Here is a 13,691-nt window from a genome sequence, read left to right on the forward strand (position 1 = left end):
ATAAATAATAAGTAATAGAAAACAATAATAATACTAATAACAACAATTAAAATAATAAACATTAAAATAATAAAAAAATTATAAAAATAAAAAAATTAATTAAAATATAATAAGAGCATAATAACAATAAAACAATAATAATAAAATAATAAATATTAATAATATAATAATAATAATAATAATAATAATAATAACTACAACAACAACAACAGTAAAATAAAAATAAATAAAAATGAAAATAAATAACAACAACATAACAATAATAAAATAAAAATAAAAAGTAATAATATAATAAACAAATAACAACAATAATAATAATAAAAATAATAATATTATAAATAATAATAATCATAAAAATGAATAAAAAAACTAAAATGAAAATATAATAATAGCATAGTAAAAACAATAATAATAATAATAATAATGCATGGATGGATGGATGACTAGATAAAGATAAATCGAAAGCATCTTTAAAAAAAAAGTTGTTTTTGAAGCAAAAAACAAACATTAAACAAAAAACTAAACATGACGTGAAACAACAACAAAATAAAATTGAACAAAAAATAAATAAAAAAAGTAACATGTTAACCAAAAACCTCAAACCAAAGAGAAGAACAATTCACCAAAACACACCAAACAATAAAAAAAAGTCAAAACAAAACCAAATCAAAACCAATAGAAGTTATTGGTTAGCGGCTAGCAATCTCAAAATACCTTTTATCTTACTGAAAGGTTTAAAACCATTAGAGGACGAGAACATTTTCATTTCTGTCTGAACTACCCATTTAAAAGTTAGATGGACACAGGCCCAAAAATAAAATCTCAAACAAAAAACATCAGTGTTTGGCACATCAGTGATGGAACTGACCATTACTGCATTAAAACCACAAACACCTTTTCGAAATGAAAAAGCCATAAAGCATTTTTCCACACTGTACCTAGCCGAGTAACACATGCCCTTTTACAGTCTCTGTGAAAGTGGCTCCACTAAACTCCTCAGGACTGTGCTGTGCTATATTACAGTGCATCTCTCATCAGCTCCTGCCCTTCCACCCCAGCTGGTCCTCTTGGGGACGGATGGATAAAAGGCTTTTTGCAAACGCTTAGAATTGAAGCCGTAGTGGGAGAGAGGTGGTGGGCGGCAATAAAATTCACACTGCTTGGCCAGCATTTCTATTTGGGTGGTTATTTATTTATTTTTACTGGTACACATAATTTGAGAAGTGGGAACAGTATCTCTTCACACTCGACACAAAAAAAAATGAAACCTGATGTCTCAGACAGAAGATGAATAAGCTATTTACTTACAAAAATGTATCATATTTCACTTATATAAGAACAACAGGGGTAAGTCGAGGTACAGTAAGAGAAAAAAAATAGCTTTGACAGCACTTGAATGCTCTTTTGTTCCGTGTAGCTGTTGTAAACTGCACATTTTCGATTACCTACAAATAACAAGGTGCTGTTGAAGCCGACGGAGGTTTACAGTACGTAGCTCTGCCAGGCACAGTGAGACTGCAGTTTCCTCCGATGGATCTCATGACTGCCAACAACACAAATGGATGCTAATCTGGGGCCAGGTTATCAGTTTCACTGCTCTAAAAACAGATTGGAAATTTCAGAAGGGAAACTGAAAGATTCTGGTGCCCAAATACATGTATATTTTGGTAAGAGTCTGGGCAACATTACAACCCCTTTACACTTTGAAAGGAAGAAAATGTAAATATGATGGAAACGTTTCCTCCTTTCCTAGATGGGTGACACGGTGGCCCAGTGGTTAGCACTGTTGCCTCACAGCAAGAGCTTCCTTACCAAGCCAGCCGACGTTTCTGTGCGAAGTTTACACGTTCTCCCCGTGCTCACATGGGTTCCCCCCCCTGGGTTCCTCTCACCATCCAAAAACATGCAACTTAAGTTAATTGACTTATCCAAATCAGCACCACAGACATAGAGACACTTATAGTAAGTAGTTATCTCTTAAGAGAAATCACTATCTGTTCAGTATCTACTACAGCAGGGAAGTTCTCGAGATCTACCTGAGCTTAAACTCCCCTCTCGCCCAGCAAACGGGAGGGAGCCCCGGGCTCGAGGATCTTATGAGCTCAGGGCTCTCTCCCGGGACAGCAGGCCAAACAAGCTTTATAATCAAACGTCAGCTAAGTGTTTGAAAGAAACTCTTAAAACAAACCAAAAAAAATGTAATTAACTGACCAACTGACTGAACAAATGAAGTACTAAATAAAATGTACCAAGTTAAAAATTTTAATTGTTTTGAAAATGACCTTCTGGAACAATGATATTAATTTCTTATTAACCTAAACTAAGATAACTTTTCCCCACTGGGCTCAATTTGATCTCACAGAATATAATTTTTAAAGGGTTTGTGTCAAGTAATGTATGTCTGTTGTTGACAGCTTAAATATTCCTTTAAATAAACCACATATTTACCGACATTAAACATTGAATGGCGTCAAAATGAGCACTTGGATAATTGAAGGGTTAACCCAAGTTAAATAAACACCAGAACACATCCCAAAGCCCCTTAAAAATGTTCACTCATTTAACAAATACAGCATCTCATGGAATAATCCATCAGCAAAAGATTTCTCCCAACTCCAGCCTTGCTAATTTTTCTCATCTTACTTTCCTTTTCTTCCTCATATTTGAACAATTTATTTCTTTTCATGTGAGGTGTCACTTCGCCTAATGTATTTCAGGAATCATCCTTTCACTTTCATTCCAATGCAAACCTGCAGTTAATGGATTTAAAGAGTGCAGGGAAGGTAGACAGAGTTAAAAAAAGAGAGGAACCTCGGGTACTAGAGTGAAGTGAATGCCAGTACATTTTTATAATATTACAGTTTAGATTGGAGGTGATTGGCTGGTTTTATTGACCTTAGAGGTACCCTATAATCCGATTGGTACATAAATGAACAGTAACTTAATAAAGCTGTGAAACGGCTCACAGAAAACTGCAGACAGACACACACACACGCACACAGATAGAGATAGTGTTGTTAGATCATGCTGACAGGATTGAGGTGGAGAGGGGAAAAATTAGCAGGAGGAAAGACAGAGAGGACAAAGGGAAGAGATGGATGTGACTAAAAGAAAAAGAAGCAATCAATCCCTCATCAAGATCTTTAACAGAAGTCATTTTCTATTATCCCAGCTTAAAATTTAGAGCCATCTATAAGTAACCCATTTGTAGGTTGATTTCCCTGCAGAGTAAACACTTGGCAACTTTTAAAACACTGATCTGTTAGCGAACATAAGCTAAAGACTCCGCAACATTGACTAATCTAGTGGTACAAGTTTGAGTTAAGAACTGCTAGAAGAGACACTGCAGGTAAAAACATGCTTTAATGCACCTGCCAATTTTGAGATTTTGGGCTTTTTGGATTTACCTGATAAGTGTTCTCAGTCTAATGGAAGTGTTTCGTTTATTGCGCTTAGCCTATTTATTTCTGTTCATTTCAGTAACAAAACTTTTAAAGGAATTGTTAAAAATTAAAAATTTTAATTACCTCATCATTTACTCTACCTCACATGGTTTTGAACCTTTATGAGTGTCTTTCATTTGCCGAACACAATAACATATTTTGAAGAATAAGGGTTGCTGGGATACACCGGCGTAAAAAAAAAACAAAAAACGATGGAAGTCAATGAGTCCCAGCAATCAGCATTTTTCAAAGCTCTTCTTTCGTGTTCAACAACTGTCCCTTAAAGTTTTTTTTACAGTGAGCCATAAAACACAAATGTACATTGCCTGACAAATGGCTTGTCATCTATCCAGGTTTTAGGAACAACAAATAATAACTTGACTTCTAGTTGATCATTTGGCATCAGAAGTGGCTTATATGAAAGGCAAAAGCCTCTAGATTATGCTTATTTTACCAAGATAAAATATGATCATGCCTTGATTTAAGTATTGTCTGACTTTGCTTAGACAAAAGTCTCATAACAGAACTTTTACAGAATCTTTTAACAGAAATAATGTATAGTACAGAATATAAAGTCATGATGCAGAGAAAAAAGAATTCATATTGTGTATGACTCCCATGAGCTTGGAGGACTGCATCCATTCATCTCTGCAATGACTCAAATAACTTACTAATAAAATCATCTGCAATGGCAGAGAAAGGGATCTTGCAGTACTCCCAGAGTTCATTAGGATTAATCTTCAATGCCTCTTCCATCTTACCCCAGAAATGCTCAATAATGTTCATTTCTGGTGACCGGGCTTGCCAATCCTGGAGCACCTTGACTTTCTGTGCTTTCAGGAACTTTGATGTGGAGAATTTGCCCTTTCCTGTGGTTTGTAATGTAATGGGCAGCACAAAGGTCTTGATACCTCAGGCTGTTGATGTTGCCATCCACTCTGCAGATCTCTCGTACACCCCCATCCTGAATGTAACCCGAATCTATGATTTTTCCTTTACCAAACTTGACTGATTTCTGTGAGAATCTTGGGTCCATGCGGGTTCCAATAGGTCTTCTGCAGTATTTGTGATGATTGGGATGCAGTTCAACAGATGATTCATCAGAAAAAAAGTCAAGCTTCTGCCATTTTTACAAATTATCAGCTAGAAGTTATCATTTGTTTCTCTTACAACTGAGATTGACGACAAGACTTTTGTCAGGTAGTGTATGGTTTTATTAATTTCTGAAGGTTTTTACAAGAGGGATATGTTAACACACAATTTGTAAATTTACCATACAACATGCAAATGCTATTATCTATTATGCAACATGCTATTATACAAAAGAAGTTTTCTGAATTAAAAAAGATTCCAAAGCCTTTGACTCTAATATGTACAATCCATGGAAAAAAATAATAAAACAAGAATTTTGAAATAGAATTTAATCAACGTTCAGATTTTGTGCTAGAAATGTATGCTAATGAGCAAATATTTAATGTTTAAACATGACATTTTAGAAAAATTGCTGTAAAGTTTGCCATTCTTAAATGAAATAGTTCACCTAAAAATGGGTCATCATTTACTTACCAAAAACAAGTTTCTTCTTGAACACGAAAAGACATTGAAAAATGTTGGTAGCTAGGATCCATTGACTTTCATGGTAAAACAATTATTTTCCTATTGTGGAAGTTGATGGGTCCCAGCAACTAGTTCAAAAAAATATTTTTTGTGTCCAACAGATGAAAGAAATTCATAAGGGTTTAAAACAACATGAGGCGGAGTAAATGATGAGGTAATTTTAATTTTTGGGTGAACTACCCCTTCAACGTAATCAATTGACTGGGGAAACATAGTGTGAACTATTTGTTAATTTTGTTACCCTATTCACCTGCAGCGTGTATGTCTAATTACAGTACCTACAGTACGTGTATTAAATACCTTGCCGTGTTGTCCCATCCTCTCCAGACACACAACTGCATCCTCCCAGAGTTCCAGTCTCTCGTAGATCAGCAGTGCAGAACTCGTCAGGCCCAAATCAGTCAACAAACTCGCCAACTGCCTCTAAATATACACAGAGAGCCAAGATCAGTCAACATATGGCCCACTTGTCTCGAAATACACAAAGCATGTGGGAAGCACCCTGAAGTACACGGCAAAATAAAACTAAATAATAACAACTAACTGACTAACTGAAATTATGTACTTTATTTTATTTTTGTTAGTGGTGTTCACTTTGAGACCTGTTGTAAAAATAAACATAAGAGCTATCAACCAATTAAAATTTTGAAACCAATTAATTACATGATACATAATAATTGCATATACATAATGGCTTAAGCCAGGATTAGGCCTTCACTAACTGGTTCACAAACTCCTATTAAAGATTAAGTATCTTATATATAATAGTCACATATTAGTGGTGTGTATCTTGAGACTATTCAATGGCGCTGGGATACTTTAAAATACGTCACTGCAGTTATTTCCAGCACATACATGCAATTTAGCCTTGTCCGTGAAATCATGTGGATGAAATGCAATTTTAACACAGATTAAACTTGGTAGGCAAACTACTGTAAAATAAAAAAAGTATTAAACAAAACAGTAGCTATAGAAATTATTTATAAATAGTGAACAAAAATTCATAAATATCTTGAATTTCACTGCAATATAACCACATCCATTATAAATAGATGCATTATGTAGTGAATTTGTAATGTGAATGGGATGCTGACAACGAAGTGCGGATCCAAACGCAGGTTTATTAAACAGAATGGTCAGACAGACAACAGTCAACACAGGGGCATATACAGATAATCCAGAGTCGTAAACGAATAACAGGCGAGTGGTCAGAGGGCAGGCAGTAGACAAGAATAAACAGTAAAACAAACTAAATCAAAACCGGGTCAAAACCGGCAAGGCAAGGAAAACGCATCGCCGTGTTCACAATTCAGTATAACAAGACTCAGCCCTGATGTGTCTACTGTATGTGTGCTGTTTAAATAGTCCTGTAATCAGTCCATGAGCAGCTTCAGCTGTGAGCGTTTGCAATCAAACAGGATCAGGAACCGGTGTGTGTGTGCACGGTGCATGCTGTGATATGTAGTCCATGTAATGGCAGATTTGTAGTTCATATAGCGATCCGCATGTATACCAGCAATCTGAAAGGATAGATCGCTGGTGATTGTGACAGAAGTGTTAGCCACCGTTATGCTCGTCATTAATCAAATGTATGAAATATCAGCCCAATTGTACAAGGAAATGTAACTATTATATCTATTGTCAGAAAAGTGACCAATTCACATGCATGAAAATGTCATTCAAAAAGAAGGCTTGCTCCCAATGCCCACCCTAAACCATTATTGGGGGATGTGCAAATCATACTAAAATGTATGAATGAGTGTATAAATTCATACAAATTACCTATTAAATCAAAACGTTACCAATTGCTGTGAGATTGCCTGGGGAATATTTTGGGAAGGCTTTGTTAGGTAAGTTTAAAAAAAAAAAACATTTTAAATGACAAAATGCAAATCAATTAAGCATGTGAAATTGTTATTATCACAACATTGTTGCAAAATTACATTAGATAATCTTGGAAATGGGGAGTTTAACACAGAGCATCTACAGTACAATGGGGAGTACATCTATACCAAGGGCCTCAACCTAATGGCCCGCGGGCCATTAACAGCACCCACTCCTCCTCCATTCGGCTTGCAACTGACGGGGTTACACGTTATGCTGGTGGTGTAACAAATTTGATCATTTTGCTGATATTCGATTCAAATGGTTTCATTTATTAGATTTTCCCCATGCATATTAAGAGTTGTATAAAAAATGTGCATTATTAAAATTTGACTGCTGGCTGAAAGTAAATGTGAATTTATACATACCCACTCTTTGCTGTAGTTTTATAGAAATATAATGATATTGAGAAGAACAATTGCCAGCAAAGTCACTAAAGTTACCCAAACTGCTTTCTGCTGTTCTTACGCTATCTGTTCAACTTCTGGTTAAGCAACAATTGGTTGGGACAGAACAATAATTATTACTATTATGCCTATTATTATATTATTGTGGTATTTTTATAGCAATTTAATCTACCCCTTCAATATATACAACAATTAAGAAAAAGAATGAGCCTTGACTGCATATACTCTGGGGAAGAATTTCTGAGTGCATCAATTATGCCAGGTTTTCACTTTTTTCTTGAGATTGAATGTTAAAACGGTCCTCATATGAATTGTCAGTCGAGTTGGAATTTAATGAGTTCAAATTCGAGTTTAAGAACCCTGATCTATATCTATATTTATATACAAGTACCTGTAATCTTGATTACATTTAAATCCAAACCCAATTTCAATATTAAATTCCCAAAGTTCAGCTACAAAACTCTAAGAAAGTTTGTAGTAATCCATTTATCTGCTCCATTCAAACTATCAGTCCAAAACATCACTAATCTAAAGAAAAACAGGCTGATTGCAAAGATGGCAAGAAAAAACAATGACTTGTGGTCAGTCAATTATGATAATTATGAACTTCTTTGTCAGTACAGTTTTAAAATATAAGCTCCATCATATCATCTAGTTGTTTGTAAAAAGCATCAACCCTCATCCTTTATGCTTCGTGAAATAAATAATAAAAAACCGTCAAAGCATCGTACCATTGATTCACCAGACGACGATGTGAAAACTAATTCTTAGCAAACTAGCATATAGTAGCAAAATATTTGATGGAAGCAGATATTAATCAAGGTAAAAACGGACGCGGTGACATCTGTGCAGTGAACACACGACTGTTACACTGATGCGCTAACCCGTACACAAGCACATTTCAGTGCATTCAAGGCGTTTTTACAGGTTTTGAAAAAAATCTGTTTGCTTGGGTATAAAGGATCACACCTGCACCCTTCTGCACCGTACCAAGGACACACCCAGTCTGTCTCACTCTCGTTTTCAGTCTTTTTATCTCTCTCACCCCCTTTCTAAAAGGACACATTTGGCAGCCGGCCATCCATCCATCTCCACGATGTCATGCTTCACGGGCAGCGGCTATATATACATCTGTGCTATTAATGACCCTCGTCTGTCTCTGATGAATGCGGCTGGTTAAATGTGTGTTTATACTCTTTCAACTCCGTCTGTCATTCACAGACCATTTGAGAACGGATGGATGAAGTGACAAAAAGGATAAAGGATGGCAGACAGTGTCCACTGCAGTCCATGTATTTCTGTTAATAAACATACAGAGATGTTCTACTACTGCTGTTTATGATGGTAAAGCTGATGTATACAGTATAACCGCTGTTTTTTTATGTGGAGAGTAAACAACAGTGAACTGACGTCACCCTAGACCTTCAATATCAGCAAGACATCCCGAACACGTCGCTGTGAGCCATTCAGAGGCAGGAAATGCTCAATTCCTGCACAATTTCTCCTTCACCTTTCTGTCCTGTGACAAACCCTCCTGCCTTCAGTGGCATATCACGTCCCACAGGCATTACGGGTGCCTATAAATCTAGATATATACACACACGGGTGAGGCTGCTAGTGATCATGTGACCTATCAGCCAGGAGAGAAAACGTGATGTTACTAACTAATACAAGGAAAAGAGAGAGATGGAGAACACAGATGCTTACACACACACAAACAAGAGAGCTTTGTAGAAAGATCGAAGAGCTATCTCTACCTCATATAGCTTTAGCTGATGTTACAAAACATTTGAATTAAAATAAGTTTAATCTATAGTAATAAAATTAAATTGACCTGTTATTGGACAACAGTGGTTTGTTCTGTAGCCAATGGAGGGAAAAAAGTTCTTAACTGGCTAAAAATATTGACTTAATTCTATAAAAATGATTTTGCTTGCTTTTATTCCAGACAAAATAATAGCAGTGAGACTTTCTCAAGCAAAAAATTTATAATTATTATAGAAAATAAACTGCAAATTGTACTTGCTAAACATAATTGGGAAAAATTTTGAATAATAATATTGCCTTAAACATTTTGCTTCATGTATCTGAACATTTGATTTTGATTGTTGAAATTCAATTGATTGTAATTTTCTGTACTCTTTTATTACTCTTGTTTCCATTTTTCTTTTGCCCTTATTATTATAATTTTCCCCTTTTTTTCTTCTCTTTTGTAAAAAAAAACAACAACAAAGATAATGATATGTAACTATTTATACCAAAATAGTGTCTGTTTTTTCCTCAATAAAAAATTGAACATAAAAGACAGAAATATTACTTTACAAGCTGTATTGTAAATAAATCATATAAACATTAAAATAAATACCTTAAACTATGTACATAGATTCACACAGACATTAATATATATACAAACATTATACATACAATGGTGGAAATAAGTATTCAACACATCACCATTTTACCAGAAAACATATTTCTAAAGGTGCTGTTGACGTAAACCTTTCACCAGATGTTGGTAACAACCAGGGCTTAATTTGTGCCGGAACATGCCAGATCCGGGATCTCTGAAATCTGATCCGGCACCTCATTTTACCGATCCCCCTCTTCAACCTCCTCAATCTTGTTAACTTACACTTTCTTTCGCGTCTATCTTCACGTTCGTCTGTGGCAAAAACCCCTCCGCCATCCAATGCCCCACCATCCCGCCATTACAAAAATCTGGATCAATTCCATGTCAACAGCTGAGATAGAAATATTATGTGCAAGCAAATCATAATACAAATTTAACTTTATTTTTTTTTTTTCTGAAATGTTTTGGCAGTACAAATATACATTTCACATCTTGTCAACAGAGGACATTACATTTGGAGAAGACAATAAAAACTCAAGCATAGAGAGTGCAAAAAATAATGTTTGGGAGGCTCTGTGAGGCCCATTTCTGCAACGTCTTCATCTTTTCAATTCCTCCCTCATTTCATCTCCCACAAAACTGCCACAATAAATGCTTTCCTGATTCTTATGCATGCCAGAACGATTAAGTCTGAAAGCTAACCCAACAATTTATGAAATCGGTTTCCAAAAACAAACAAACAAACAAATAAACAAAAACCGGTATGCCCTGAAACACTCTGCCATCTCTTTACCCCTGACACACACAAACACTTTTCTCCGGCTTCATGCTGCTCTCGTCTCTCTCTCGCCTGCAGTTTTGCAGCGTACTATTCCCCTGCCAGCAATAGAAGCGACTTCAATTCCAGCTTTATTGCTGTTCACTGTTATTACACAGAGCGCGAGCAATGTCATCCACAGGACTGATCACATCAGCCCTCCCTTCTTTTCATCTATCCATCCCTCACTCCACCCACTCGCTCATTCGCTTTCTCCATTCAGTCATTTCTTTCCTTTTCTTTCAAAACCCTTCATCCATACCGGCCAGTTACAATCCTTTTCTTGTTTACTTAACCGTTTAAGACGAGACACCTGTCAACTTTGAGATTTTAGGATGTTTGGCTTTTTATAAACTGTCTATTAAGTATAATATAACCAAAACATACAAAATACAATATCAATTTGTGTAGATTTTCAATATAATCTATATTTTCTGGCTGTTTTCTCAAATTAACTTTCTCCACAGCAGCCCTTTTATGGAACAAACTTCACAGTTATATTCATATCTATGTATATTGTGAATTAAAGCTGCACAATTAATTGTTGCTGCATCCCAATTCACATACTTGTACTACGCCCTAAAAGTACGTAACTTTTTCATAAAGAAAAAGTATAGACTTAAGATTGTGTAACAGAAGAGCATGCAAGCTTTGGGACATACTACTTCCTCGTGAAGATATCATTATGTTGCTTAGTTTGTCTCCTGTCATTCATCTCAGCACATCATCCACATTTCTTTCAAATTTATTTCCTATAAGTCTTTCATGCAGAAAATTCTCGTCAAATATTTCTATAATTATGCATTCAGAAGTTAATGTCCAAACATTTCTTAATATAATTTCACGTTGTTGTTTCAGATGAAATAAAACAGGGAAAACATTTTTAAAATTTTCCAGCTGGTTAGATATTACTTAATAGTCATTCAAACAACTTTACTGAAGCCTCTCTACAACGGTTGGTCTTGGGCATCCGCCATGTTTGTAGTTTATTTACACTTTTTACCCGAGCTTGTAGTTCTAATCAAATTCACGTCCAAAGCACAATGTTTTGTGAGTAATATTAGCGGTTAGAGTTTGGACACTTCTGCACCGGAAATAGTAGACCATAAAGCAACCTTTGGCATACTCTTTTCAACATACTATGGTTTGGGACATACTGATTCTATTTTCCAATACCATTTAGGATGGACAGTATGTGAATTGGCATGCAGCATGTATCTTTATAACGAGAACGATATTTGTGCCTCATGATCAACAAAGAAAAATTGTTGCAATATTAATGCGTAAAGCATTGGTGTGATTGCATAATGTTTAGACTGAGATTGTGAGAGAAACATGAATATTTATCAAATATCCAGCAGCAATATCCACTCCTTTGTAGATTGCTGCCTGTCAAAGTGTCTGGGATGCAATGTTGTCAGATATTTTGCCATTGAAAAACAGTCAGAAAAATGCACCAAAGTAAGCACCAATTTTGAATTATGCAAATAGTATTCAGATCGTTAAGCACAAACTTTCTTCCCACTTTATTAAAGCCCTAATTACTTTGTTTATGCTGTCAAAGTAAAAATATTAAAAAAGTCCATCGACGCACCACTTTAGATCTGGCAACACAGAGCGGGAGGCTGCACTCCTGCAGATGCTGAGAGTCAGAGAATTCATTTATTCGGCAATCAGCCAGTATACACAGATTAACAGATTGATGGTCATGGTCATGAATAATATAAAGAAAGTTGACCAAATTTTATAATGGTGTGCAAAAAACTGAAGACAACAACTCGTTGCACCATTTGGCATGTTAAAGTCACAGTTTTATTTTTACCAGAATAATAAAAACAAAGGTCTCAAACTACATAGTTCCTTATGGAATTATTCTTCTATGTATAAATGTCTGTTAAGTACAAGAAAATACTGAAATACCAAAATAACAACCGTGATTATTTATTGTAATAACAATTTTGATAATATAAGAATCTTCTCTAAAAACTCTAATGCATCAAAAAAAAAAAAAAAAAAGATTTTTTTAACGTAGCCTGATCAAAAGTTCAGATTTTTGTACAAGCAGTGGCGATTCTTGGCTCTCTGGGTCCCTACACAAAAGTGGTATTGAAGAGCGGGTTGGGGGAGGGGGACGATTACCTTCCATAATTTGGGGGGTGTGCGCATAGGGTGGATCAGTATTGTGGACATGATTTGTATGCAGATCATTAATTAAATACGGTCTCATTCGCATATTTAAATAACATTTTATAAACTTCTAATACACAAAAAGTTTTCAATTCTTAATGTAATCAATCAACTGGAGAAGTGTGGTGATTACTATTAGTCAATTTACCTTACTCAGCCGAGTGTTTCGCCTTTATCTCTGCCTTCACAAATCATTTGTTTGCTTTTCATTAGTTGCTTTATTGTCCAATCAGACAGGGATGGCCAATAACAGGTTGCTCTATCATCTGACAAACACTGTCAAAATGAACTCGTCGCCTGTATCCCTGGACGCCCTCGCCCATGTACAGGAAATGAATTTCGTATTCTATCTGCCAAAGCTCTTATTGACACGACAACGGCTGCATAACCCAGCTGTTGCGTTTGCTGAAATGGCTTTCTGAGAAGTAGATAAATAAATAACAGCTACCCACGCTCATTTAAGGTGATTAGCTCAATGCACTTGTGCGTCTGGTAATGAGAGAAAATATGCAAGCAAATCAATTTAGCCACCAACAAATGAGTCAATCATTGCCATTTCCAATTAACTCAGGTAATCTGGTCTTATTATGTGAGAATTATCCCCTACATTGGAATACTTTCAGAAGTAATTAAAATGCTAAAAAAAGTGTGAACATTTTCAATCGAGGGTCAAATGGACCATGATTAAACCCAGTCCAAAATTCTCTTTTATATGATTTTTATGCATGCACAAATCAAGATAAACTACACAGCTTAATTTCATTGTTCAATTCATCAATTAGTTTGTTTCATTCATTTGTTTGCTTGTTTATTCTCATTCTCTGAAAGCCATCCTGGCCTTGAGAAGAATATGTTCCTTTTCCAGCACAGGTGATACTGATTATAGATGTCTTGTGTGTGCAAAACCACAGGATTGTCGTCCTTGTTTTGAATTTCATGTCTGTCTGTATTTTGACCAAGTTTGTAGACTAAATGTCTCACATCAA

General features: G+C 35.5%; 1 protein-coding gene across 1 annotated transcript in view; it reads right to left on the reverse strand.

Annotated features, from left to right (window-relative positions):
- The window catches only part of ttc27 (tetratricopeptide repeat domain 27), a 166,133-nt gene that overhangs the window by 35,795 nt on the left and 116,647 nt on the right, over positions 1-13,691 (reverse strand). The window contains exon 12 of the mRNA XM_056477309.1: positions 5,361-5,483. Coding sequence (XP_056333284.1) covers positions 5,361-5,483 — 123 coding nt within the window. The remainder of the gene's footprint in view (positions 1-5,360; positions 5,484-13,691) is intronic.

The sequence above is a fragment of the Danio aesculapii genome, chromosome 17, assembly GCF_903798145.1.
Source record: "Danio aesculapii chromosome 17, fDanAes4.1, whole genome shotgun sequence".
In the NCBI taxonomy this organism is placed as follows: domain Eukaryota; kingdom Metazoa; phylum Chordata; class Actinopteri; order Cypriniformes; family Danionidae; genus Danio; species Danio aesculapii.